The sequence below is a fragment of the Rhodnius prolixus genome, unplaced genomic scaffold (genome assembly GCF_049639745.1).
Source record: "Rhodnius prolixus isolate KJV_2025 unplaced genomic scaffold, Rpr scaffold_30, whole genome shotgun sequence".
NCBI lineage: Eukaryota > Metazoa > Arthropoda > Insecta > Hemiptera > Reduviidae > Rhodnius > Rhodnius prolixus.
Window position 1 is genome coordinate 96,157 of NW_027411638.1, and position 26,787 is coordinate 122,943.

The window sequence follows — 26,787 nt, forward strand, 5'->3', positions numbered from 1 at the left end:
AACTATTATTATGACTATCTTTCGACCAAGGGGCTAGATCAAGGATAGAATGTGGAACGCTTAAGTCAAAAGCTGGTAGAAATTCGTAACCATTTCTTTTTCTTGACCAAAAACAATCTAAACTAAATTTTTAACCAAATGGTTCTCTGTAGTGTACAAATTAAACTAAAAGGTTTTATTTGAATCTTTTTTTACTCAAATTTTCATATCAAGGATAAATCCAGATAAAACGTTTTACTGTGAGAACTAAATAAAACAAGACAATTAGAGCTTAGATTAATCAAACAAAGAAGTTGCTTAGATTTGTAAATAGCCTCAGATACAGATAGCAGTTGATAACCTCCTGGCTAACCTGGCTTGCGAGCCAGATGAGGCATCTTTGAAGGCACAGTACACGCTGCACAAGTTGCCTGAAGTGCATTATTTGATAAATTAAGGAATAATTTTGATCCTTTACATGAAAGATATTGATCACTTAAATATGTGGCAGGAGCTTTCCAATTTTTTTGGTAATTAAACGACTTATTTCCCGATATTAAGAAAAATACTCTCTTTACTGCCTTGGCAATATTCTGAGTAGAAAGGGGATGAAAAAATACATAAAAATGACCTATCGCGTGCTCTTCTTTCTCTTTTATAACAAGTTAAAAAATAGAAATATGATTAATAAATACCAGATTTTGAAATGGCCTAGCAGCTTTAATTTAGAAGATATCGAATTGCAGTTTCTGATTTCTTTCATAACATTTTATACTCTTTAAAACTGTGAATATGAAAATAGTGTCAACTGCAAACCCTTACTTTTGGACGCGCGACTGTCGCGTACGCGATCAGAAATCTGAAATCAAGTCACATATTCTGGAACTATAGGTGACGGGCAACAAATTTTTCCCCTGCCATTTTTTGCTCAGATCAACCGTTTAAGTATGAAATGCATTTGAGCCGTCTTAAAATGAACACCCTGTATATTATATAGTCTTTAAGGCTTAGAATATCTAGAATCTAGTCCGCCCGATATATATATATATTCTTTGCATAATATGTAGTTCATTATTGAAATTTATGGAATTCGTAACCCATAATTAAGCTATTAATCTCATTCATTTAAATTTCAGGCAGCAAATATTACGAAAAAGACTTAGACCAGTTGATACATTAGAAGTAACTTTGTAAGTTACCTATTCAAATATATGTATTTTTTAATAGCTTTTTAAAGTCTTCCGTATTTTTTTATGTAGTTACACCAATCTATTTTATTTTATTTTCTTAAAAAAAATATGTCCTTCCAATGTCCACCCTAAAATCATGGCGGATGGCGCGCAAAGAAAAATAAGTAGTTGCAACCTATATGATAGATATGTTTACTTTGGCGTCTAGATTTGGTTAGAAATGAGGCGGGACTTTTTTCCCACATTATTTGGTCCACTACTTGTTGATCTAAAAAGAGAAACCTTCTTTCTTCTTCAGTTCAGGACTTTTCCGCCGAAGTCCTGTTTTGTCGTATTATCTCCTCTGGTTTCAAGGTTTCCAAGGAATAGGAGTCAGATCTTCGCCTCTGGATCCGGGCGAATGGAATGTTGGATGGCCCAAAGAAGCTTCCCGCCCTAACCCATATTTAGGCGATCCTCTAGAAACTAACTCTAAAACGCGAAGTTATTTTCTTCGCGATCCGGACATCAGTTACGGAAATGAAAGAGGAAACATTGGTAATAAGAGAATAACTACTGCTTGCCTTGCTTAAGTTTAGTATGTCCAAGCATTTTCAAATTTAGAAACATCAAAAGTAATTATATTTTTCGTTTTCTAGTGACGACGAGCCGGTGAAAGAAGAGAAGAGGTAAATATGATTTAGAAACTGTACAAACATCTAAGTAATAATAGTAACAAACTTAGTTCTGCACTTCAAACAAAATATTCCATTTTGAAATTAAAAACGTAACTGATGCTTTGTCCGAAAAACATCTTACACTATTTACCCGACTATTTGCTCGTTAATTTTGCTTTTAGTTACCATTACGTTGATTATTTACATTAATTAATTATATATATATATAGCATTTTATTTTATTATTATTTTCACAAATTAACAAAAAATTCTTTCTGCACAGAGAACGAACGCAGCGTAAAATAACTACAGCTTCGTCTAGAAAAACAACTCCGACTGAAAAATCTTCAATTACAGAATGCAGCTCCACCCAAAACAATAGTTTTCAGAAACTGATATGCCAATTCCTGGCAGAAACCGTATATGTAGATGATAAATTAACTAACAGAAAAAAACTGAATGATGTATGTGATCTAAATTCGGATCGAAGTGAAACACTCATGGAAAAGAAAGAACAGCATTTAAAAAGGTAAATCTACAATTTAATGTACACGTCATAAGCAAATCCTATTAAAATATCTATTTCAGCCTTTATTAAGCAGATAATATCCGATCAAATCTGATCAATTGGATAGCTTTTTTGCAAAAGCCTTAAAAATTATTTTTATTTTAGAATCTCAATTTGGGCATATGGCATTTTTCACATAAATTGCTAAATGACCAAATATACTGAATAATGCTACAATAAAAGTCGCAAAAATAAAGAGAAAATATTATTTTGTAGATCGAAATAATTTTATATTTGTTAATATTAAATGGTTCCGCTTTAAGAGCATGTAACTGACCACGCCAAACTTCGAAATCTATTTTTTACCGGAATGAGATAATTTTGAAGTTCACTGTATACGAAAAAAATTTTTGCCATCGTAATGATTGTGTGTATGATCAGAAACTTCTGAAAAAGTTCTGCAGTTCAAACAAAATATTCCATTTTGAAATTAAAAACGTAACTGATGCTTTGTCCGAAAAACATCTTACACTATTTGCTCGATAATTTTGCTTTTAGTTACCATTACGTTGATTATTTACATTAATTAATTATATATATATTACATTTATTATTTTTACTTATTTATTTGAGAAAAAAGAAGAAACACTTGCAGTTGCTAAGTTACGTTACTTAGTGATAAATAAATAGTCCAATTTAGAAACTTGGCATCTGTCCAAGTTCATTCTCAAATCTGATTATATTTGCTTTTAATTCGCTAACTGACTGCGGGCCGTGAAAAAAATTCATTATTGTTCCGCGGGAACAAACGTCCTGGGTGCCAAAGACCTAAGATGTATCTTTAAAGTAATTAACAATATAAATAATGACCCTAAAAGCTAGTATTAAAGTTTTCATGACAGATAATTGTGTTTTTACAGATGTAAAAAAAGGAAATTATTAACAAGCACAGAACAAAAGCATGCAATGAAAATTCTTGAAGGTTTAGTAACCGACGAGAAACTAACGCAGAGAGCCACCTGTTTTGTAAACAATAAACATTCGGGCGATAAGAGGAGTGACCTAGATTTTGGCAAGAAAGTACTGGATTCGTCTGATCATGTAAAGCGTAATGTGAAAAAAAAAAACACTTGTAGAGTAGTTACCCCAGTAAGCAGTGGCTTAAGCATCTTATCAATGAAATTTCAATCGGTTAAGCAGGCGCCACGACGACCTGTAATTTACAGGCCGTTGCCTATAACAAGAATGGTTTTGAAAGAATATCTCGTACCAAAGGTGGGCCTAAAAAGACGAAAAGTCTGTCCGAAAAAATTACAGAAAAATGTACATGAAAAGGAAATACCAGTTGCATTACAAGATGACGTAAAACATGTAGGTGATTTAATACCAGAATCACTTACAATCTCTTCAAAAAGACTTCGTTCCAGAGACGAAAAATACAAATTAAAACGTTTTCCTCAAGAGCCACCACGAAAAGACCTTTCTGCAAAAGATCTAGCTGAAGAAGAAAAGTTAAAGTACAAAAAAAGTAATGAGAAAAAAAGAAGTACTCAAAAACAAGAAGTACCTCGCTATATTTCTTGCGCATGTTCGTTAACTGGCGCAAGTATTACTTCAACTAAAAAGAAAAAATCACGTCGAAAGAAATTGCTAGATCGTAGAAATCGTATTTATAAAAAAGATCATAAAGGAGCTACAAAATCATGGATAGATATTTTCTATAAATATGGTATCGGCAAAGAATGCTGTCTATTAGGTTTACACAATCGTTATGATGAGTTTATTAGAACTTTAAAAACAGCTACAAAGCGTCAAAGTTCCACAGTAGTTGGTGATACGTTCGATTATGGTAAATCTGTATCGACTACGCCTACAAACCTAACCAAACCAGATTTTAGGCTGAAAATGTTTGATGAATTGGAAGGTTCAGATATTGAAGATATAGACCCAAAGCTTGCTCCGTTAAGAGCCTTTCTGGAGAGGGCCGCTGCAGTCAGTAAGAAAGCGTACAAAAATTTGCCACCTTCAATTGTACCTGAAAAGCCAAAATTAGAGCCTAAGAATATTTTATCCACAGCTGAACTTGTTATTGCTGAAATAGATCCAACAGAATATTTACCACTTTCACTAAGGACACCTCTCACGGCTGACTACAGCGCTTCTTCGGTTGGTAAAGAATCCTGGAGACCAGGATACTCCGGTTGGGCCAAAAATAGAATAGTTCCTGCCTACAAAGGAACTTGGGCTGAAATAAAATTAGCCGACAATATAAGAAATCATATGGATGCTACAGACAAAGAACTATTTCCAAATAAGAAAGAAAAAAAAAATAAAGGTATTGAAAAGACTGTTTCAATGATTATTTCAGAAACAAAAGCTCAAGTTGAATTAGACAAAATCGCTAGAAAAGCAGGTGAAAAAAAGGTAAAAACCGCTTCTATCATTTCGAGAACAGTGTCACAAATTAAGATATTTGTTGAAAACGAACGACTAGCTGAACTTGCCAGACAAGCTAACATAAAAACACGTTCGATGGAAATATTGAACAATTTGCATAATTTGGCCGCTTTAAAACAAAAAGGAGATAAAAAGAAAAGCATGGTAATTTTTAAACCAGCGGACAAGCCAGAAGAGTTGAAGGAGACCAAACTTAAGTGCAAAATTACAGCATATCCAGCTCTATGTTCCAAAATCAGGCCACCAGATTCTACAAAACCGATACTTAAGTGTGATAAGTCTTTGAAAAATAAGAACAAAACCATATTTTCACACTTTTATAAGAATCTCTACTCATTAAGGAATATATCAGCTCCCTTTTTAAAATCAATGAACACGGATAAGAGTGGAGCTGAGGCAATTAGTAGAGATGACGTGTTAAATCTACATGAGGCCATAGCTGGCTATAGTTTTGATCATTATCACAAAAATGAATACAAACAATTTCAAGCATATTTAGAGAAAACGCCCAAAATAAAAGAGAAGAAAAAAGCGTACAAATCTTCAACTGAGAAAGCTTTTAGAGATGAATGCCAACGAAATAAATTATACATTGAAAAGCTAACTAGAAGAAAGAATAGAATCGATACATATTTTGAAAATGAGGCTGAGGAGAAGGAAGTGCGAAAGAAATTTTGAAAATAACTGGCCAAAACTGCGATGAAAATTTAAATAAATCACTCCCAAAAGCTTTGTATTTGTCATGAAATGTATGTATGGTAACAGAAGGCTTGGCTAAAACTCAATCAGCGTGCTAATAATCTCCCAAAAACACATGCAATAAATTATTCTCAAATAAAAAAAACAAAAAAAAACTGACTTTAAATTGAATAAAGAATGATTGAACAACTGTATTTTATTTATTTAATTTTATTTCTTGTTATTCATGTTATATTACCCATAATATGAGTTTTATACAACTCTTACCAGTAAATTGCGTTATCTGAACTTTTCGGATACAATAGAACATTCATTACCGATTAGAACATGGATGTTTAACATTTTATAGTAAAAAGTTTTAAGTCAATTTTCTTCCCCGAACAGTGAACTCTTCAAGAATAACTGAAATATGACTCTGTAGTCAACGTTAGAATTACTTTTCTTTTCTTTTTTTTGCTTCCCACTAAAACCCAAAATTAACTGTGGGTAAATCTTAATTCTTGTTTTTTTGAATTTTTATTGCTAAGAAAAATCTACTTACAATTTTTGTTTACTGTAAAATAATTATTAGTGCCTTTAAACAAATTAACGTTAAATAGCTGATTTATTATTAGTATATGGTTTTAAATCTCGCATTGCGAGATGCAAAGAGGCAGCCATTGGGTTAAAAGAAGCCATGATGTTCTGTCTAGCTTACTTTATAATTAACTTTATTGTTGGCAACGACTGCTTTGGTTATTTTGCGATTTGTTTATATTTTTTATATGTAAGGCGCATAAACATCTGAAGTCAGTGGCGCCTTATCCCTTTTTCAATGCACTGCTGACCTTCGGATGGTGTTTCCTCGTTACAGACAGAACAGATAGATGTAAGAAGCTCCTAGGAATAAAATTTGTAAGACGCTGCTGGAATGGTACCCGAAATCTCTACTGAACTCACCCAATTATTTATTTTTTGCTCACCGATTACTTAGGCCGTTGGCCCCTTTCCATATTATTATCAGTACTATTATATTTTTGCTCCTGATAATATTAAGACAGAATGAGCAGCTTGAGAGCGGTCACGAAGTAGGTTTCTATCCTGTAGAGAAGGAGGTACTTAGGGCGTGGAGTACATCCATTAGCGAATCTGTCACCAAGGGACTTGAACTCTAATGTGGCTCTTATCCTCCTTTACAAACAGTTTACCCAAAATATTTAAGGGTCTTTTCGCTTTAAGTATTCTAACCTTGAGCTGCAACTCTCCCAATTATTTCCTTAAGAGCTTAATGCTGCTGAATGCGTGAAAATTTTGTAATTGTTTTCAGATATTTTAAGAGCTTTATCTAGACAAACATAGTGTGTTAGGCGTGATTGTATCGTAGGACATCATTATTTCAGTTTTTGTGCAGAAAAATATATATTTAAAACAAAAAGAACTACTTACAGGTTTTCAAGTGAGTAAATTGAAAATCCTGTGCAATAAAAAGTATATAAATGAGCATACTAAGTATAAATTTATAAAATCACAAACACGAAAGTCGTTACTAAATGTTTTTATCACATCTAGATAAAGAGGAATACGTTAGACTCAAAAAATCAATAGAAAACAGTGAAGTCAGTTCATGAAAGAAAAATAAAAAACAGAAAATGTAAAACGGAAAGCCATTTTAGAAAAATCAAAAAAAAATTACCCACAAATTTTATTCGGTAAAGGCATTTTCACAGTGCAGGTAATTGAGTGAATTCTCTCCTCTCTTTTGCACATTTTCAATAAAAGAATAGTTCTATTTTCTCTCGCTTAACTTAATCGCACACTAGGCCCATCTAGCGGTTTCCGTGCGTAACTTGGTTACAACTTAGTATTGGCAAAACGGGCAAACTGACTTTCGGGTTGATAAATACATCATCGTGCACCGTTTTATGTTAACAAGGCAGAGAGATTATACAAAAACAAAATAAATTAATTACTTCTACATTTTTCACATTAAACCTGTTAGCTTAAATTTTTTCTGGTTTACTACCCTGTAATCTCAACCGCTCTGCCACTTAATTGAAATCAGTCATAGATTCACCAGAATCACAAACCCATAGATCTTTATAAATTAAATCTCGAAGAAAATTAATGAATATTATTCGTTCTGATACGATTATGTAACTAATTTAGCAAGGACATAGGTCAGATACAGTCACCCAATATTCTACGATGCGGTTACGACTAGGGTAGTAATGAATCACCTATTGTGTCATCATAGAATGAAAGCCCCCCCTACTTTAAGTACGAGCAGATGGGGCCTTACAAACGATTTATTCCTAACCAGCATTCAATTTTAGGGAGAGAAAAGATTCTTTCGTCAGTTTCTATTTGCACATACTGCAGGCGAAGCCCCGTAGGTGGACTGGCCACTTCTTCAGGGTTCTTGACATCCCTCTGGGTATCCCAAGTTAACTAAGTATAACCCAAAAAGAAGAAAGATTATTACCTATCTGTTTAGATCAGTTAAGACAAAAGACACACACCAACCTTTATCGTTAACAATTAAAACAAATTATTATTATTAATGAGTGTATAAGCGAGTAAGTACAAAATATTGTAAAAAGCCCTAAAGATGACCTAGTCCCCAGGTCAAATGCTTGGAAAAAAAAAAATCAAATTACTGACTGAAATTGGCAATAATCATTCTTCCTTTTGCAGTGATAAATCAACCGCCAAAAAGGCTACAGTATTGGCAAAACTTTTATTTTTTGCAATTCATTTAAATTTAGTTGATTTTTAAGAGTTGAGTATTATAAAAGATAAATTAATTATCACAATTAAAAATCGAGACAATAATGATAACGATAACAAACATGAATTGGATGATAACACAGTGTATCCACAGCAAATGCAGAACTTTAGGAAGTACATTCTTTAGCTAAGGCTTCTGCTATTGCCTTGCAGAAGGTTTTTACACATACTCGTAATGTATGCACATATAAACTACGAAATTAAATGAGATACATTAAAAAGATAAGATTTTATTGCATGAAAAAGCAATGAGAATAAGAGAAAATAATTCTTATGGAAGCATAACAGTGAAAAATAAAGAACTTAAATTATTCATCCCTAAATTGTTTGCAACGAATATTTATAACACTAATTTTTTTTTTTTTTTTGGCGCATCAACAGCTGAGGTCATTAGCGCCCGGAGCTTTTTCCAGTGCACTGCCGGCCTCCGGACAGTGTTCTCTCGTTACAGACAACACTGTCCATCACCGGACAGTGAGCTGTAAGAAGCTCCTAGGAAGAAAAAATCTAAGGGTCAGCTGCTGGATTCGAACCCGGGACCTCCGCGTGGGAGTCCAGTATGCTAACCTCATAGCTAATCCCTTCCCTATAACACTAATTAAGAAAGGAACTAAGTATAATTTTCTATGAGCTACGATAACTGAGAGCTGTAACAAAGCATACAAACAAAAAAAGATATTTCTTCATTAAAACTGTCCGGTAGGACAGTTGTATAAGGGTTGATCGTCAAAAAGTGCATGAAAAAGCTGTAACGTTGAAAAACACCCAACTTTGACCATTTTTTTTCTCTTTTTCTATAATAGATAAAATTCCCAAATTTTCTTTGTAATAAATATTTATTTGACAGGGAAGGGATTAGCTATGCGCTTAGCGTATTGGATACCTACGCGGAGTTCCAGCTGCTGGGTTCTTAGATTTTCTCTTCCTAGGAGCTTCTTACAGCTCACTGTCCGTCCGGTGATGGATAGTGATGGACAGAACACTGTCTGGAGCCGGCAGTGCACTGGGCTCCAATAACCTCAGATATTGACGCGCTTTAAATCATTAAAAAAGAAACCTAAGATTTTTTTAAAACTTTGGTGTTCATTAAATAAACTGTGTCTGAATAATTTCTAGGAGAATTCGATTAAGAGCAGCACTTAAGGAGTTCGTGGGTGGACTTCCTTCCAAGGTAATGCGCCACTTATCTATAGTTATTACGAAGAGCTAAATAAATGGTAAATTTCCACGATTCAAGAACATTTCTCGTTGCTGAATGAATTTTTCAATTTATAGATTTACTTAGGTGATATTTTCAAAAAAAAAAAGAATCTTTAAAAAGTTAAATTTTGTTCAGTGACGACACTTCAGGCCGAAAAATTATCTTCAAACTTGGCATTTCAGCAAAACATTTAACGGCTGAAAATGTATTTGCCTTCACAGTTCCAGCATCAAGAAAGCGGCGAGTATGGTTATAGTTACTATACTAGTAACTGCTGTCACAGCAGAAGAAAGTTGCAGAGTCCATACTGTGATGCTGTTACTTAAAGTAGGTTCGAGATTAGAGGTTCTACAGGTAGTTTTGGACCTGGACTGGGCGATCCTTTAGACTGACCCATCGTTGAAGTCCTAATAGCTGTTCCGGAAGATACCCCGAGCCATCTACGGCCGGTGGAACATATGGGTTGATGAGGTTGGCCCTTATGGCCAGCATGTTGCCATATTTGTCCATTCCACTGGCCCCGGAAATGGATCAAGGATTTTGGATGGTCAAGATAAGTGGTGCACTAGCTAACTGAGGAAATGCAACACTCTTTACAGTATACAGAATTGTGGGTACCAGAAAAAGCCTACGTGTGTCCTCTCGGCCTAGCTTGGTAAATCGTTCTCAATATTAATTATTCTTTATTTAATAATGAATTACCCGAATTTATAATTGTAGAGCACAAAAACTGATACAGTGTATATACGTATTTAGAGCCTTTTTTAGTTATATTATATAGAGTTAGCTGTGGCTGTGGATTACATTGATGGTCGAAGTGGTTGCCATGGAAACCAGGCCACCCCTAACCCCTTGAAAGGGGGCTTGCAAAAGGTCTCTCACTGTGTGAGTTGCTAACACCAGTCTAAAACTTCTGTTTAGTTTGTCTCGGTAAGCTGTGTGAGTTCTGAGTGACGTATTTATTTTCTATTCCAGTGTTACAGACAAAGCGGCAGCCATGTTTCCATATTTTTATATTTTATTTTATTAAAAATATTATTTTTATCTTTTATTTTATACTATACAGGCAAAAAAAAAGGTAATTTCTATACTATAACTAGTTTGAGTTGATTAATGCACGTATTTATTTATTTTTTTGTTTTCTATTTCAGCAGAGAACGTAATTATAGCGATTTTTTTTTTTTTTTTTTGACAGTAATATGACAAATTAAATTTCACTCACTTATTTTATATTAGCAATTTTTTTTTTTTTTAATTGTTTTCCAAAAAAATAATTATTTAAACCGTGTTTCCACTTGAAATTATTTTGCTGTTATAAATTCTTTTTTTTTTTTGTAAAAAAGAAAAAGCTACGAATTTTGCTTTTTGGGGTTACCAAAAAAAATTTAAGATACTTATCTTTTATCAAAATTAACACTTCTCCAAATCTTTTGCATTTTTCCTTTTTTAATATTTATTTTAGAATATATTCTGATATTTTTAAGAGTAAGATGTTCTTATCAAAAGAAATAATGATCATAAACCTCCTAGTAAAAATGAGTATAAGATTGGAAATAGTATAGTACTAATTTTAATATCGATTCAGGTATATGTACATTTGCATTACTGTAGTTATGGTCACCCCTCATTTCATGACACAAATTACTATTAATTGGGTGTTTTTTTTTAATTATTATTATTTTATATTATTATTGCTTACGCTTATTACTAGTCAAAAGAAAATTATCGCATTATTGTCAGATTTATTAGTTTTCACACCGAAATGCATGTTATTTATTATTATTTATTTGATTTAATTTTTTGTTTTGTTTTGAGAGAGGATATTCTGGAAATTAAAAAAATATTCTTGAATGTTTAGAGATTTAGTATCTAAGTATTAGAACAATTTTCCAACCTGACGTGTCACACTTAACTCCAATCGATTTTACAGATTATGCGTTTTTTGCTTATTAACTGTTCGTTCCAAGGCTTTTAATTAATTTTTTGTTTTTACGTTAGCTAAAAATGTAGGTATCAGTATAAAAAATTTTCAACCTCACTTATTACACTTTACTGCAATCGCTTTTCCGATTCATACATTTTTAGAACTATTATTTTCATTAAAAAATTTTGGGGTTTTTGTTTTTGTTTTTGAGTGAGAGTTCATTTTATTTTTATACGGGAGAATTTCTGGGTAGAAGGTTGAAATTAGGCTTCCTTTAGAGTGCTGTTTCGAGGTTCTATTATCTGTATAATATTATTGAGAATTAAATATACATTCATTATTCAAAATTAGGGGGAAAAACAATTTGTTTGAAATAAAGTGCGACATTACTCAACAGTTTTATGTGTATTTTTATATGAAAGGGATATTTCAAAAACGATTCTAAAGACTGCCTTTAAACTTTTGCGTGCTCACAATTTACGTGTCTATTACTTTTATTTGAAACTTTTTACAGTAAATATCGATTCCCCTACAATAGGCTTGTAGAAGTTGCCAAATAATGCTGCTTCGTTCAAAAGAAGCGGGTTTCGGTAATTGATTTGAGGCATAGTAATTGTAGCATATTATTTTTTTAAAAAAATGAAAATACAGGCACATTTAAAGATCTGTTATGAACACACCACCAACTCTGAATTTTGTGAAAAATATTTTTTTACTAACAATATTCTAATTTTTTTTACACCTTACCACAAACAGAACTACACTTTAGTTTTGAGGTAAACCTATCTCGCTACCCTTTCTTCTAGTACAATTTTTATTTTGAATAATTACAATAAAATTTTAGATTTACATTTGTAAAGTATAGACGAGGTTAAAAGTAAAGCTGGAAGTATATCTCCAATACCTATTCAGTTAAAAAATTATTTAGGGATTTACATCTATAAGTTACCGTGTCAGGTAACATGGGATAACGCGAACCAAATATGCATAACGTTTGAGATAAGATAGTAGCGATAATTGACCAGATAAGATTTTTATTTTTTTATAAATTTTGAGTTTTGGTCAGTTTATAAATAGAAAAAGAAAAAAATAAAATAAACCTTTACTTTAACGTTTCGAACTACACATTTAGTTGCATCTTTAGGGATTTCTTTCGTGTTTTGTGTTAATTTCACTAGTAGTAAGATAGTTGTCGATCTTGGCCAGACCAAGATAACATATTTTCGAGGAATCTTGTGTTTTGATCAACTGACAAAATAATAACATTTGAGCTATCTGTAATTTTCCTTCTTTTGAGTTCGAGAGCTCACATCCATGTATCTACTATGGACTTTCTGATTAAAAAAAAACACCTACTTCGTGCCCAAAAGCCTTAAAAACGGTGATTCTCGGTGCGAGAACTATATCCAAAACAAGATATGATTGCGATCTTTTTACTGCTATCAAGGAGTAAGACGAAGTAGAAAGGAACGAAGTACTATAATGATAACACCTCTTTTAACAATAGAAACCAAAAAAATGTATATCAAAAGAAAATTTAATGCCCTTCGAGTTTTTTATAATTAAATTTGATTCAAAAATTAAATCCATCTTTATAAATTTCTTGAAAACGGTTGAGAAAAAACGGTAGTACCACCTTCTGAAATATAGTAGCCAGTTCAATTTGGTATACACTGCATAATTATTCCAAACATTAAAAGCATCGCTGGAATTTCAAGCTTAAAAGAGGTTTACTGTTAAGTGCAACCTCACAGAATTGATTAATAATTTGGTTTTTCATCTCTCAGAACAAAAGTTTTAATGAATTTTATTAGAATACCGCTCTATACTGTTTTTTGCTTAAATATAAAACTTCTAATTCTATTTTGGGCAATTTTTCCAAAAATCTTATATTTTAAAGGAGTACTTAGAATTTAAAAGGTCCTGTTACTTTACCTTTATAAGTTAGCAGGTAGCGGGTACATAACAGCAGGTATAAGACCTGAAACCTGCAATACAATGTTCTATCCCAGGACTTTTATTGCTGTAAATGGCCCTGCTTAACCTTTTAGTATTTAGTGCGAAATACAGAACTTTTAAACGAGAAATTCTCTTCAGTCTATTTGTTCTCTTCAAATAAATATAAGGACAATAACTTTAGATTCTCACTGTGTTACAGAAATCGTTAAGCAGTGAAAGAAACCCTACCATAATGAAATTAACATCATAGACTTTTCAAATTTCCAAACACATTAAAAATAATCATGTTTTCTAGAAAATTGTAACAAAATTAATATTTATAGAATATCGTAGTGAAGTGTTCTCTTCAAATCTTCAGTACTCCGCAAAATCGCATTTTTGGTTAACCGTATTTCCGCAAACTGGGAATAATGCTTGCATTTACTATTTTTAATCTACATTAGCCTATGGAACAGTTAGTTTGCAGGAAGGAGCACTTTTAAGTTGGGCAATTTCCTGAGAGGTTCTCACAAAAATTTCATTAAATCCATAATACTTAAGGTATACTTAAATCCAAGAATTTTAAAGACAATAGTTTTAATTCGAATTGCAGAAAAAATAAAAATAAAGAACCTTTAAATGAAACTGTAGTGAATGTTTCGATTCAAAACTTAACATCTTAAATTCAATAAAATTGTATTCAAACTTCTATATATCCTGCAATTTATTATTTTTTTGGTTAAAGGAAGTATTGAAGTCTTTTCCAATATTCTAATTTCTATTTTCATCAATGTGTGCTACAGAAAACTGACTTTCAAAAACGCATAATCGCGAAAATCTCCGCTATTCGCTATTGAAACTGTTGTTTTTAAACTTTTCTGAAATTTGGGCCTGTACATTAAAAAGGCGTAGGAAGTTTTTGTAATCCAGTTTGAATACTACATAAAAATGTAATACTTTGATTACAAAAAGTTACTAAAGTAAAACAACCTGATGGAATGCAGACTACAATGAAATGATCTGTAGATCCTTTTACAGCTACAAGAGAAATATCTCTCTTATTTGGGAGGAAATAAATGGAAGAAAATATCCACTGAAATTGTGAAAATTCTCTTACAAAGTTTAAGAGAAGGGATTGAAAGTGGTAGCTTTGAACTTAAGTCTCAAAAAAGTGCTTTTTTAAATATTCTGTTTGAAATTCTACTTGAAAATTATCGCTTTTTTTTTTTAATTTGTAGACTAAAATGGATTTCTGTTACTTTTGACAGCCACTGATCAGTGAAACATCACGGAACTTGGAAGGCATTCTTTTTTAATTAAGGGTTTTCTAATTATCCTGAGATGCCGATTTAGCCCGCCTTAAGATGCTCTCCTCTGCAATATTGTTTTCTCACCCACTAGATGCTTATCCAATGGGTTAAGTAGTTTGTACATCCTACATTTAATGCTTTATTAATAAGATGCAAAAGCCTATAAACTAGATAACCAAATTTATAGTACAATTGGTGTAATCCTTGAATGAAGCTTTGTATTTATTGAAGGAGCCGGCATGTTCAGGGCGACCCTCTGAGCCTTGAGGGGGTAAACATGAGGTGTTTATCGTGTGGCTGCCCCTGACCGCCAAACAACCCACGTGGACACCCACTTCCTGCCTTAACTCTCCGTCGCAAACTCACGAACCTGTCCTTGACCCAGTACTGGTGACCTAGTACTATCCCCTACACACTCTTAGTCCAAAACATCTCGCATACTTCTGCGAGGCTAGTAAAGAAAACGGTTCTCTTCGAAATGCTTCGCAATGCAAATTATGGTACTGTTTTAAATTCTAAGCTATTCTGTATATTCGTTTGTTTTCTAAACATCTTCGCATTTTCATTAAAATTACATTAATCTTTGAAAATGCTTCAAATGAAAAACACGTCATTTTGAAAGGCGAAATTTAAAAAAAAAAAAATATTGAAGACATGATTAAGAGAATAGCTAAATACCAGATCTTATCTTTCTTTTGGGATGAGATTTGAGATGATCTCAAGTATTTTGAGGCCTACTGAAGTTTTTCAGCTTCTTACTAGGAGATCATAAGAGACCTTTACAGAAAACATCGAAACTTAATTTGTTTAATCCCATTTCGGATAAACTAACCTTGCTAACTACTATTTACTTAAATTTAAATTCTAAACTTTTTCTATTTCATTGACAATTTTAATATTACTTTCAACATTCCATGCCCTAAAGTATTAACACTGTTTTTGGATCATACGAAGATTATTGCATTACCATCTAAAACCATATCACATGCGATTACTATTAATAGAATTTTTCGATCAAAACGGCTCAAAAATGTTTAAATTTTTGAAAAAAGTGATTATTAGTTTGTGCTTGCCTTAAGCGCATAAAATTTATTTTTATAATTTATTAAACTTACATCTTGAAAATAATATGGAAACGGAAATAGATTTATATTTAATTATTGGCAGGCTATATTGTATTATTTTTTGCCCCTGTTTATTATAAGTTAGGTTTATATTTTTTTTTTAACGTACAAGCAATAGCAGGTATAATTAAACTGTTTCTAGAAGCTAATTTATATTAAATCAATTAAGTGAATATATTGCTTGAATTCGTCTGACAGTCAGTTACAGTAGGCTAAATCTGTTTATCGCAGCGGGCGTTCCTCAATATTCTAACCTGGATCTTATGCTGTTCATCTCATACATAAAACCATTCCCTAAATCTACTCCTAGCAATCTTGTTGTGGAGAACGATGACGTGGCTTTGTACGCGACGTCATGGAGAAACGACTCTATCATTGACAGACTTAATTTAGCGAACTGACTAAATTTTATACTAAATGGAAAATCAAAATAAGGTATGAGATAATTAACGCTATATTCTTCCCTAACAGTGACCCTTCTTCAACAAACAAATTAGACCACAACAATATTCTAATTCAATGGTCTAACCAAGCCATATATCTCGGTTTAATTTTGAAACCACAAATTGACCTTCTCTACTCACGTTCAAGACAAAGTCCAGTAAACTGACTACAAGACAGCTTTTTCCCTTTACTCTCACGAGACTCAAAGTTGACTTTGTAGAACGAACAGGAGTTCAAAGTGGTCATCAGGGCCAATGTTACTCTACGCCAGCTACACCTAACAACATCAAGAAACTCCAGACTACACAGAAAAGAAAATTTATCAGACTTGTGACCTATCATCCTTGACGTTCTATAGCATTGACTTACCGCATGAGATCAAAGCTTGCATAATCCCTGAACACTCCTTTATCCAAAAAAACATCTGCTGAAACACTCCTTTTCACTCTACATTGTCATCCTACCCCTGCAGACTTTGTCATTCCCTATCCTATCATTCCCTACAGAAACAAAAGAATTAAACATGTCTTCACTTCCTGTAGGTTTTCCCTATCCTTTTTCCCAGCAAATGATATCCATTTCCCATCCATCGTTCAGCATTGCCTAAACAGTGTAATGAAGATTTTAATGCAAATAAATTGGTAATTTTGCTTGTGTGTAAGTAATGTGTACATATTTTGTGATAAAGTTTGAAACACAATTTTCGTTTTGAGTCAAGATTGATAAGAACACAGACCAACTATTTAAAAAAAAAAAAGAATTGTCTTCGTAAATATTGTTGGGTATTTCTAGTGAAAACTAAAAAGCTATAATCTGCCTGATTGCAATACTTCCTTTTTATGAAGAGTAAGAGAAAGAAAAAAGAAAAACCTGTCTACCATTCGTAGTGTGTAGATGTTAGATATAAGGGTACATTTTTTGATGCTTCAATAAGAAAGAATCGAAAAACAATAAAAGATCTCACTCGATTTTCTCTTAATTAATTCTCGAAGTTACTTTCAAACTTCTCTTTGAACTTTGAAGTTTTAAGCTCCAAACTTTGTTCCTTTCAGTATTGTATAGGTTCACTGTAATTAAACTCCAAAACTGTAATTACAAGAAGAGTGATTCACTAGTTTCCTCAGCATTCTTTTAAGAAGACTTTTTTTTTCTGTAAAATGTTTGAAATAAAAGTTTTTATATAATTTAGAGTGTCAGAACTTGACGTTTCCAACAAAATCTTGATGAAAGTTAACCGAATTTCTTGAAATTCATAATTTTGGCGATAAATTTGATTCTTGTTAATGACAAAACTGATGATCAATGTACAAATATTATTTTCAAAGTACCTGTGCTATTTATGACATGGCAAAATTGTGCTTCCAACAAAGCGTGGACTCACCAATAGTCCAAGCAATAATGGTAGCTGAAGTTTCAGACAAAAGCCAGGGGAAAAAAAAATTCACTTTAACTTACTGAAACAAGACCAGTTGTCAAATCAGTTGGATGAACGCAGATTGAATAAACACATGTATCGCAAAGGCGTTCAATCAATGTAACGCTATGTAGCTTTGGCATAAGTAGGTATAGAATACTTGCCTCCACATGTGTTGTGTATTTCCTGCCACTGTGAAGAGCCTGTGTGAATGAGATCCGTATTTTCACTCTACAATTTTCAATAACAGACTAGTGTTGCAAAATAAAGTAAGCCATACGACACAATGTGTCGATTATAGTCAAAACCAACATCATAGAACATATAAAACGAATCAGAAAAGTGTTTGCATCAAACTATGAAGTACTTTCATGAAGTTAATAAAATCAGAGTTTAATGTTAAGTAAACTAAATCCTTCAGGTGCAGTTGCATTATGTTGTTGGTATCTTCTGAACAATTATTGTGTTTCATAAAAGGTTTTACACTAAATGCAATTTTGAAACCACTTGTATTCAACTATTTTCCTGCGTTTGCTCCTTTCGTTCGTTCGATTGAACCTTACAAATTATGCCACTGCAGCTTTTGAGTATACACTGAAATTGCTATTCAGCGATTTTATAAACATTTTTATTCTGATTAACTGTTCTGATTTATAGAATTTTAATGCAAATTGTTGAGGGATTATGTCTTTGAAAAAGAATACTCACAAATTTCAATTAAAATAATCAAAATTTTATTAGACTACGATTTAAGGTTGCTTTGCGTACGTGGAGAATATTCAAATTGTAATGTGTTTTTATGCAAGTTCTTTCGAGTGAATTAGTTGGGTGTTCTGTTTTGATGTGAAAATTTACCATCAAGTGTAAACATTGTTGCATCACTAGCGGAAAGTTATATGGATCCTTTGAAATATGATTTTGTTTGTTTTTATTTATATTTTAAAACTGGTCTTATTCCAGCCGGAAAAATTGCTACCACGAGAACTACCGTTGCAGTGCATGTCCTTACTGGTCACAGTGACTCCAGCGACATGAGTGCCGACGTCATTGACTCCTATGAGGATATGTTCAAGGAAATCACGAGGTAATATGTTACTTAATTTAGCTTTAAATAGAGCTCAACCTACTCAAAATGTATTCTCAAACGATGATAGCCATTTTTGTGATTACAACAAGATGTAACAATTTTTGACCCAGTCGATAGAAATCAAATGAAAACCTCTTTTAAAAAAAAAAATAATAATAATAGATTTAATTATAAAGTGGTTTGAAGCATCTACTCAGAACCAAAATCAAATATTTACTTTTTTATTTAATACAGCCGTAATGTTGATATTTCTTTCGAAACTCTAGGTTTTGTTATATATTTAAGGAAGCTGTATGGAGGTTCCAATGAATCGCAGCAAACAGCCACTCAAGTTCTGGTCCAGCATCAACAGCAAGGCGGAATGGCTGAATTCGAAGCCGATGGTAGTATCGTAAGAGAGGCCTCTGAAGGTACGAGCTTAGCAGACACGTGGATAGCTAGCGATGAGGCTTTATCATGGACCCAATCCAACATAGCTTCATTCAACCCTGCCCAAAATCTATTTAGGCAAGTCTACAACAAGAAAAAAACATACACTAGTGCTGCCTTAATTACTTAATTAGTTAAAAGCATGAGATAGAATTCATTCAGTTTGAAATTAAACTAAACTTTTAGAGAAGTTTAAAATAACACCGTTTTTCAGAATACATCTACATCCAAATTAAAATGCAAAATTATTTTTTGTAATTGAAAAAAAGAGTCACTTTTAATTTGTCAAGTATTTACAAATTTTTGTTTATTTCATCTCATTTTAGAATTTATAATTCTTACCATTTCAGGTGCAATGAATGCGAATGCGTCGGTTTCCTATCACGCATTGCTGAACACTGGCTGGGCACTCATGCCAATCTGAGGGTATTTCAGTGTCCACGTTGTCCTTACGCCAGCGCATGGGCTAGATGCGTCAGGATGCATCTTGCGAGACAGCATGAACTCACTACTACGGATACTGTCTCCAATGCTTGGTGTAAAGAAAGTCCAGCACTCGATGAAGTCACTAGGTAAGTGAAATCTTAAATAGTTTTAATTATTTTTAAACTTAATTTTTTTTTCACCCAGTTAAATACTGTGTATGTGGTATCGCGCCGTTTATACAAGACAGCCTAATAATAAAGTAATATAAAGGGATAAGAAAAAAGAGGGGCATCAAGCGGACCATTAGAATCAAATCGTGACAGCTCCTGATTAGCAAGGTTAACTATTGAGCCACGGCACTTTTACGCGTCTAGGAGCTCTCAAACAAGCTCCAAGATGCCCGAGAAACTGCTTTGAAAAGTTGGAAGAATCTCCATCTTGCTTCACCCTTAGGTTTACCAGAATACCTGTTGTAGTTCTCTTTTTCACTCAAGCAGAACCTGCAATACCGCTATCAGTAAGCTTGTTAGGGTCACTTGTAAAGCAAATAACTTTTGTAGGGAGTCCTTGGATGATCCTAGAAGATAATATTGCATTATTTAGGGAAGTTACAATCTTATAATCATCGCGATAGTCAGCGATTATGATTTTATTGGCAATCGACTTTTTTGTTCACTATTTATTGCTTCCTTGCTGTTGCTTTCCTCATCTAGCTAAAACTGCTTTTTCTCTCTGCAAGCTCTGTGCAAATACTTCTTAATAGTTCTATCTTTTCTATAAATTTAAAATAATGAGAATGTTGAAAGGTACCTTGAGAGATTGAAGGCTAAGGTTGAAGCAGAACCACCAGCGCAGTCAGTGCAGGTTCAGCAAGATCAACAACCCAGCATCCAAACTACAACCACCACTGTCTCCACCAACACTACTACTAAGACGCAGAAAGCAACGCAGGCGGCCCTTTCCGCTACTCAAGAAACTACCACCAACACAGGTAAATGTTTTTTGGGGAAGCGTCTAATCTTAATAAAAAGGATTATTTAGTAATACCATAATTAACTAGACAAATAATTGTTTTTTTCTTCATTCTCGTGACAATATTTTTCATTATTATTAATCACCCAAAACGAATCGTATGATCCATGGATGTTCATGAAGTTGATGTAGACCTGTTGCAACAATATGATGATGTTTATGTTTATATATACTCGTATGTATAAAAAAGATATCTTTTTGTGTTAGTTTCACGCGCTGAGCTCCTGCATTTATAAAAACTTGTATTTTTAAAAAAGCAAATAATACTTCTTCTATTGATAGTGGTTATTGTTTTAGAATTCGCTGAATAAAAATGGAACCAATTTTACTTACTGGTGGATAGTTATTTTTACAGAATTGTGAATTTAATGTTGATTTTTTTTATTTATGTTTATTTAGCGGTTGGCACAAAGCGGTACAATTGCAATTACTGTGGATACGCAACTGACAGGAGAGATCTCTTCACGAGACATGAGAATATACACAGGTATTTACTTTAGTTGGTTAATAGCATTTTGTAATGTTTTTATTTTTAGAAATACTGTAGTCCACAGAGTGCATACAAAGTCAAATCCACTGCAATTACCTAAACAATTTTACTTGGGCTCATCTAGTTCACAATAGAATGTCTGTGACAACCGACTCAGGCAGTTTACAATCAAAAAGATAGAAAACTCCTCTGTAGGCCCCTTAGTTATGAAGGGGTTGTTTGATAGTCGCCTTAATGGGGGGGCTTAGAAACCTTTTTGTCGAAATATGCTACTCATACCAATCAACAAGAACTCATAAAAAGTCTGCAAAGGATTCTTAGAGTGGAATAAAGGCAGATGTGCGAAAAAGTCAGAAATGGTTAGCTTAGTTTCTCATGTAGACTTAGATGATAATTGGATAGCAGTGGATTTGGCTATTCTATTCTACATAATATAACTCATTTCCATCCATTCAAATAGATTTAAAGAGCTTAACCTATTTTATTGTTATAATTCTAAAGGGACGACAAACCATTCCACTGCTACGTATGTCTCAAACAGTTCAACCGAGCTGATCATGTGAAAAAGCACTTTGTAAGGATGCATCGAGAAACTGAATACGATATTTCTCGCATTAAAAAGGAGAGAGATTCGCGGTATCTGACAGTGCCGGCACCTCCTGCCCAACCTCAACAAACCACAGTAAACCAGTTAACACAAACAACTGTACAAACGAACACAACTAAAACGCAGATTAGGTAAGCGCGTGTAAACTTCAATATTTTGTTTATAATAAGAAATACTTGTATTATTGTGAGTAGATTATTTTTTATTATTCTTTGATCCTCACAACTGTTTCATTCTTTTTTGAGTCTACCTTTAGTCTATAAAATTGTATTTTTATAATATGAAGATGGACTCAAAAAAGTTCCAAACGCCTCAAATTTTAGGAGCAAGTTTTGTTGGTTGGATGAAATTAATAAAGATCTTTATGAAGGACTTGAATACAAAAACTTATAATACTTCCATTGTATATTAGTGTCCCAGGATGTGAAGGGCGTACCACTACGGGTACGAAAAGTACATCAAATGGTAGCAAAGCGCGAAGAACTGGCGAAAGGCGTTATTCGTGCTGTTACTGCTCATGGACTGGTTTAGACAATTGGTGTTTAAAACGCCATCTCAATACACATCTTAAACCTTATGTATGCTCCTTGTGTGACTACAAAGCAGCCCGAGCGGAACGTCTGGCCACACATGTCTTCAAAGTGCACAATAAAAGAACTTGCGCCAAGTGCTCATTCCTGGCGGACGATCAAGCACAGCTTAATTCTCACACACTACAACAGCATCAGTAAGCATTTTGTTTATCTATGAGATTATAATATGCAGTATCCAAGATTAGGACGTTTACGTTCGCGGTTTGTGCTGAAATAGGACAAATAAACTTCTTGTTACAAAAATATTGTACATAAAAACCGTGTAATTTAAAAGTAAATATATATAAAACTGATTAAACCTTATTCTCAAAAATGTAAACCTTCATTATCTATACTTCACCAACCATTCTTTTGGCAAATTTGGTAAACCAACCACTGATTTTTTGTTATGAAATGAAAAATACCTTCGCATCTCAATCGCTTTGCTCCAGAACTTTCAGATTGCCTTACTTATTGAGCCATAAACCGGCAAAAAGGCCGTTAATTCTAATCATCTTTGATACCAGATCCCAAAACATTAAGGGCGCATAGGTCTATAAAAGGTGCAGTGCGTTGTACCCCAACGCGGACAATAGGACGGCAGCTTTCGATTTTAAAGAATTAAGAAACTCGTTTCCAACTATTCAATTAAAGTTCAATTTAAACAGATCTTTAAGACGTAGTCACGTTGATTTTTCTGCTCAGACATTTCATGAGCATATATAAAATTCATGACAACTCTAACAAATTAGCTCGAGTAGTTCCCTAAATAGCGAGATCTGGTAAGCTGTTGTGATTTAAAAACGTTAAGTAAAGGTTTAGCACAAAGTGAACCTAAAAATAAATTATATGAGTAAAACCAACAATTAGACCTTTTGAAGGATTTATTGTTTAATGCACGAATAAACTTTTTTATGGATTCAAGTAATTATGCTTAAAAAAATGGTTTGTCCAACAATACGGTCTACGACATTTAAATCTAGAACCGTTCCACATCTATCGTAATAAGAGAAGTTTTTTATTCTAGGCAACATTTAAAACAGTAAAATTTTCTGTTATTCATAGTTTTAATAAAACGAACATTTAGGTTATAAAATGTAAAGAGTAAAGCGGCTGAAAATAATAGATTATTTTAGATACTATACTATAGCCGATTCTGTAAAAAGAAAACTTCATTACAAAATTGAGATCGATATTATGTGGAAAGCCACATGGAGGTTTTAAAGAAAATACTACCAAAACAACTGTTTGCCCAAAACTATAAATTTTAAGTCTCTATATTTGAACTATTAAGTAAATAATTGTATAATTGTGGTTTCAAAAAGAATATTAACACTTTTATTTCTTACTTGCTGCTGATCAGGAGGTAAAATAAGGTAAAAAAAAAAATCATCACTTGCTAACTTCTTAAAAATTAATTATTAAAATAGTTAGATGAAACAAATATGAGCATTTGTCTCCTTAAAAATTAAATATAGTTTATTTACTGACAGGTTAAGCTCATTCATCAAAATACGTGCCTTCATTTTTTTGAGCTTTTACATAATCATAACAGTTAGTAATTTGAGTAATTTAAGGCGTTTCCGATATCAAGAGCTAGCTGTCTTTGGAGGACCTGAGTGTGGGAGACATTAGGTAGTTAGCGATGATACCTGGGAATTTCTAAAGGGTCTGGATAGTCATCTGATCGAGAAGGATGTACCTTTCTAGTGGACGATTGGAGTAAAGGGTACTAGCAATAGGAGGTGTTTATCCCTATCTTCCGAGGCTTTAATGAGCCTGAGTAAATTTATCAGGTATGGAGGAAGAAATATTCTCCCTAAGGGCTCTGGAATGTGTACCAGATTCCGGTTTTGAGCTGGAAGAGGAAGACATGAAAATTTGACATGAAAGGTGCGTCATTGCGTCTTGTTTTTAAATGAGAATGTTATGGTGTGAGTATGGTATGGTATGGTATGATCTGGTTGGCCAGATCTAATCTACTGTTTTCGTTAGCGAATAATAATTTTTTTTTAAAAAAAAAGGAAAAAAAAAAACACTCCTTTTTAGAAAATAGGTTTCACTTCGATCAGTGTTCAGATTAGTGGAGCGTAAATTGATGGCAAAAGCTTTGGTACATACTGTAAACCATGCCGACTACTCGAAGGTATGGTTTATGGTTCATTGAGACCAACTTAATACACAAGAATCTTGTTTTCTTATGATGCAAAAATCCGCTTCTGTAGCTGTGGCAGAAGCTATAACAGCTCTTCAGACTAATCTTAGTAGATAATAGCATAAATTGAAAGTAATGGGGTACCAAAAGAAGAACTTACACTGCGTTCCCGTTTAACATTAAAAAAAAAAAAAATTGAAATATACAAAAATCAAAAAGAAAACGCTTATACTTTTGTTTCTCCTAATTAATTATTTAATTTCATAAGTTTTATTTCATTTTTTTTCCAGAAAATCAAAACCACGGAAATATTGGTTCTATTCTAAGATTACCTGAAGCAAGAAATAAACAAACGTGTGAAGAAGTATATAAAAACAAAAGATATGTTTTAAAAAAAAAACCATTTGTTTAATAATAAAAACCAACAAATCAAGTCTAGCACAAACCTAGAAGAAAAGCGTTCAAGAGGGAATCTTCTGTTAAAATGATCTGAACGGAGAAGATAAATATTAAATATTTAGTATATTACTACACTGCGTTTAATGAAATAAAAATATATAATATATATAAATTTTAAAACAGATGATGCGCCATCGGTTTGGACCATTACACTGTCCCAAAAGAATTTTCAATTACCCATGAAAAAACAAAAATGGAAGATAAATAATTCAATTTTGCCTTGTGATACTGTTATGTAATAATGGTCTAAAGAATAGCTTCACGATGAAGATTTTTTTCCCAAGAAAGAGTTTAGATTTATTATCAAATTATAATAATCATATATCTTAACGAAAATGAAAAAAATAATAAACAAAATGAATAAAATAATAATGAAAAAGATATTTATCTTTTTTGGGAATATGAAAATGTTATTTTATTTTTTATCTCTGTATAGTCCATTTAAGAGCTTTCTACTACTTCCAATCGCTGTTTTTTTGTTATCCTCGTTCCAGGATGTACTTTAATATTTTTAGCAAAAAATAACTTCTTTTTTTAAAGCAGATTTTTTCTTCGCCCTGTCGCAGAAAGGAATTTTAATTGAAGTCAGATCATTCCAAAATTGCTGGATTGGAAAAAAGGAACCCTTAATCGTGCCCTAAAAATAAAGTCCCATCTTTTCTTTCTTTAAAGCTATCTATGTAGTACCACCTAGTGGAATCAAGCCTATGTCCTTCAAGCTATTTATTATACGAGAAAGATTAACTCGTAGATAAATTAACCCTTCTTTACCTATTAATTGATGCAACAAATATTATATAATCGTGGGCAACACATAATATGTTCGAGTTATTGGTGTTCATAGCTTCGGAAAGAGTTGGTATAGGGTAGCTACAACCCATTGCTGAGCCCTTTCAATCTATTACCGCCAGACCACTGTTGAAAGAAAAATTCTTGAGTCCTCGGCAAGAGCTATGTTTGCCTCTGGAACATATCCATCACCTCAGCATATATAAATATTCCTTCACATCACAGTAACTTTTAAACGATTTTTGCTGTTTCAATGTTGAAAGTTAATGTTTAGAGGCCAGCTGATCAATTCTTGAAAAAAATATCCTGTCACAGGCAAATCCTTGTCTTAACAGCCTGGAAGAGTACCAGCTCACAATTTTCTGCTATAAAAATTGTAAGTATCTGATTATTGGACAAGGAGACTAAAGAATAGTGCATTAAGTTAGAAATTAACTTTTGATTATTTGCCTTTTTAGTTCTTTATGAGCTACGGTGGGTTGTCAAATAAAAGTTTCAAAGAATTCAAACTGGTTGATATTCAAAGAAGTTAACGAAGGCATTATTTTGGACTGATCTGATAATTTTAAAAAAATGAGCATTGTCAAAACAAATTACATATTAATTTTTTACTTGTTAGAATGAATAATCAGAAAGTTACTGGTTAGCTTATTCTTATTTTTATTTTGGTTTGTAAATTTATCTCGTAAGAAACAGCCAAGCTTACTTCGATAATAAGGAAATTTATTAGAAAATTGTTATATTGAAGTAGTCCCAAATAAAAAGTAATTTTTATTAAATATTTGTTGTATACTTTAATAATTGAAGATTATTTGATTTCATTAATTTATTTTACACCTTTTGTTTTACGTGGACATCCTTATTTTGTCCCAATTTGTTCAGTTCTACATTCTCTTATTGCTTTAGGCAGTAGAGTAACATGATTGTCCTATTTAGAGAGGATTTGCGGAGAATCCTCAAGTTCATTGGCTCTATGGGGCTCCTTCCCCCCTCCGTATTTCATATTCAAATTTTATTTTGCAATTCAGACAATTGTGCATACATATGAATCAGACAAGCATACTATGAGAAAATAAACAAACAAAAAATTCGACTACATTGACTCATGATTGTGCACCCAATGATAAAATC

The 26,787-nt window shown here is 32.8% G+C and overlaps 2 protein-coding genes across 4 annotated transcripts in view; both read left to right on the plus strand.

Moving 5' to 3' along the window:
• LOC141462307 (uncharacterized) overlaps positions 1-5,675 on the plus strand; it is a 48,383-nt gene extending 42,708 nt beyond the window's left edge. Inside the window, exons 37-40 of the mRNA XM_074144049.1 lie at positions 1,116-1,169; positions 1,808-1,837; positions 2,109-2,354; positions 3,254-5,675. Of these exons, the coding sequence (XP_074000150.1) occupies positions 1,116-1,169; positions 1,808-1,837; positions 2,109-2,354; positions 3,254-5,468 (2,545 nt within the window). The 3' untranslated portion in view covers positions 5,469-5,675. The remainder of the gene's footprint in view (positions 1-1,115; positions 1,170-1,807; positions 1,838-2,108; positions 2,355-3,253) is intronic.
• A 4,669-nt stretch (positions 5,676-10,344) lies between these two features.
• chn (zinc finger transcriptional factor charlatan) lies at positions 10,345-26,437 on the plus strand. 3 transcript variants are annotated; one of them, XM_074144088.1, is made up of 10 exons: positions 10,346-10,534; positions 18,571-18,694; positions 18,983-19,204; positions 19,477-19,698; positions 20,359-20,543; positions 20,984-21,071; positions 21,576-21,812; positions 22,094-22,408; positions 23,617-23,629; positions 24,699-26,437. In XM_074144088.1, the coding sequence occupies exons 2-9, from the start codon at positions 18,642-18,644 to the stop codon at positions 23,621-23,623; spliced, it is 1,329 nt and encodes a 442-aa protein (XP_074000189.1). In that variant the 5' UTR covers positions 10,346-10,534; positions 18,571-18,641; the 3' UTR covers positions 23,624-23,629; positions 24,699-26,437. The 3 variants fall into 3 exon arrangements, with proteins under 3 accessions (XP_074000187.1, XP_074000189.1, XP_074000188.1); XM_074144086.1 differs by lacking the exon at positions 23,617-23,629 and having other exon boundaries at positions 10,345-10,533; positions 18,569-18,694; XM_074144087.1 differs by having other exon boundaries at positions 23,617-26,437.
• Positions 26,438-26,787: the final 350 nt, after the last annotated feature.

Coding starts and splice junctions, on each gene's coding strand:
- chn (XM_074144086.1), top strand. CDS start 18,642: ATGAGTGCCGACGTCATTGACTCCTATGAGGATATGTTCAAGGAAATC. Junction 18,695..18,982: donor ATGTTCAAGGAAATCACGAG/GTAATATGTTAC, acceptor TATATATTTAAG/GAAGCTGTATGGAGGTTCCA. Junction 21,813..22,093: donor ACAACTAAAACGCAGATTAG/GTAAGCGCGTGT, acceptor ATTGTATATTAG/TGTCCCAGGATGTGAAGGGC.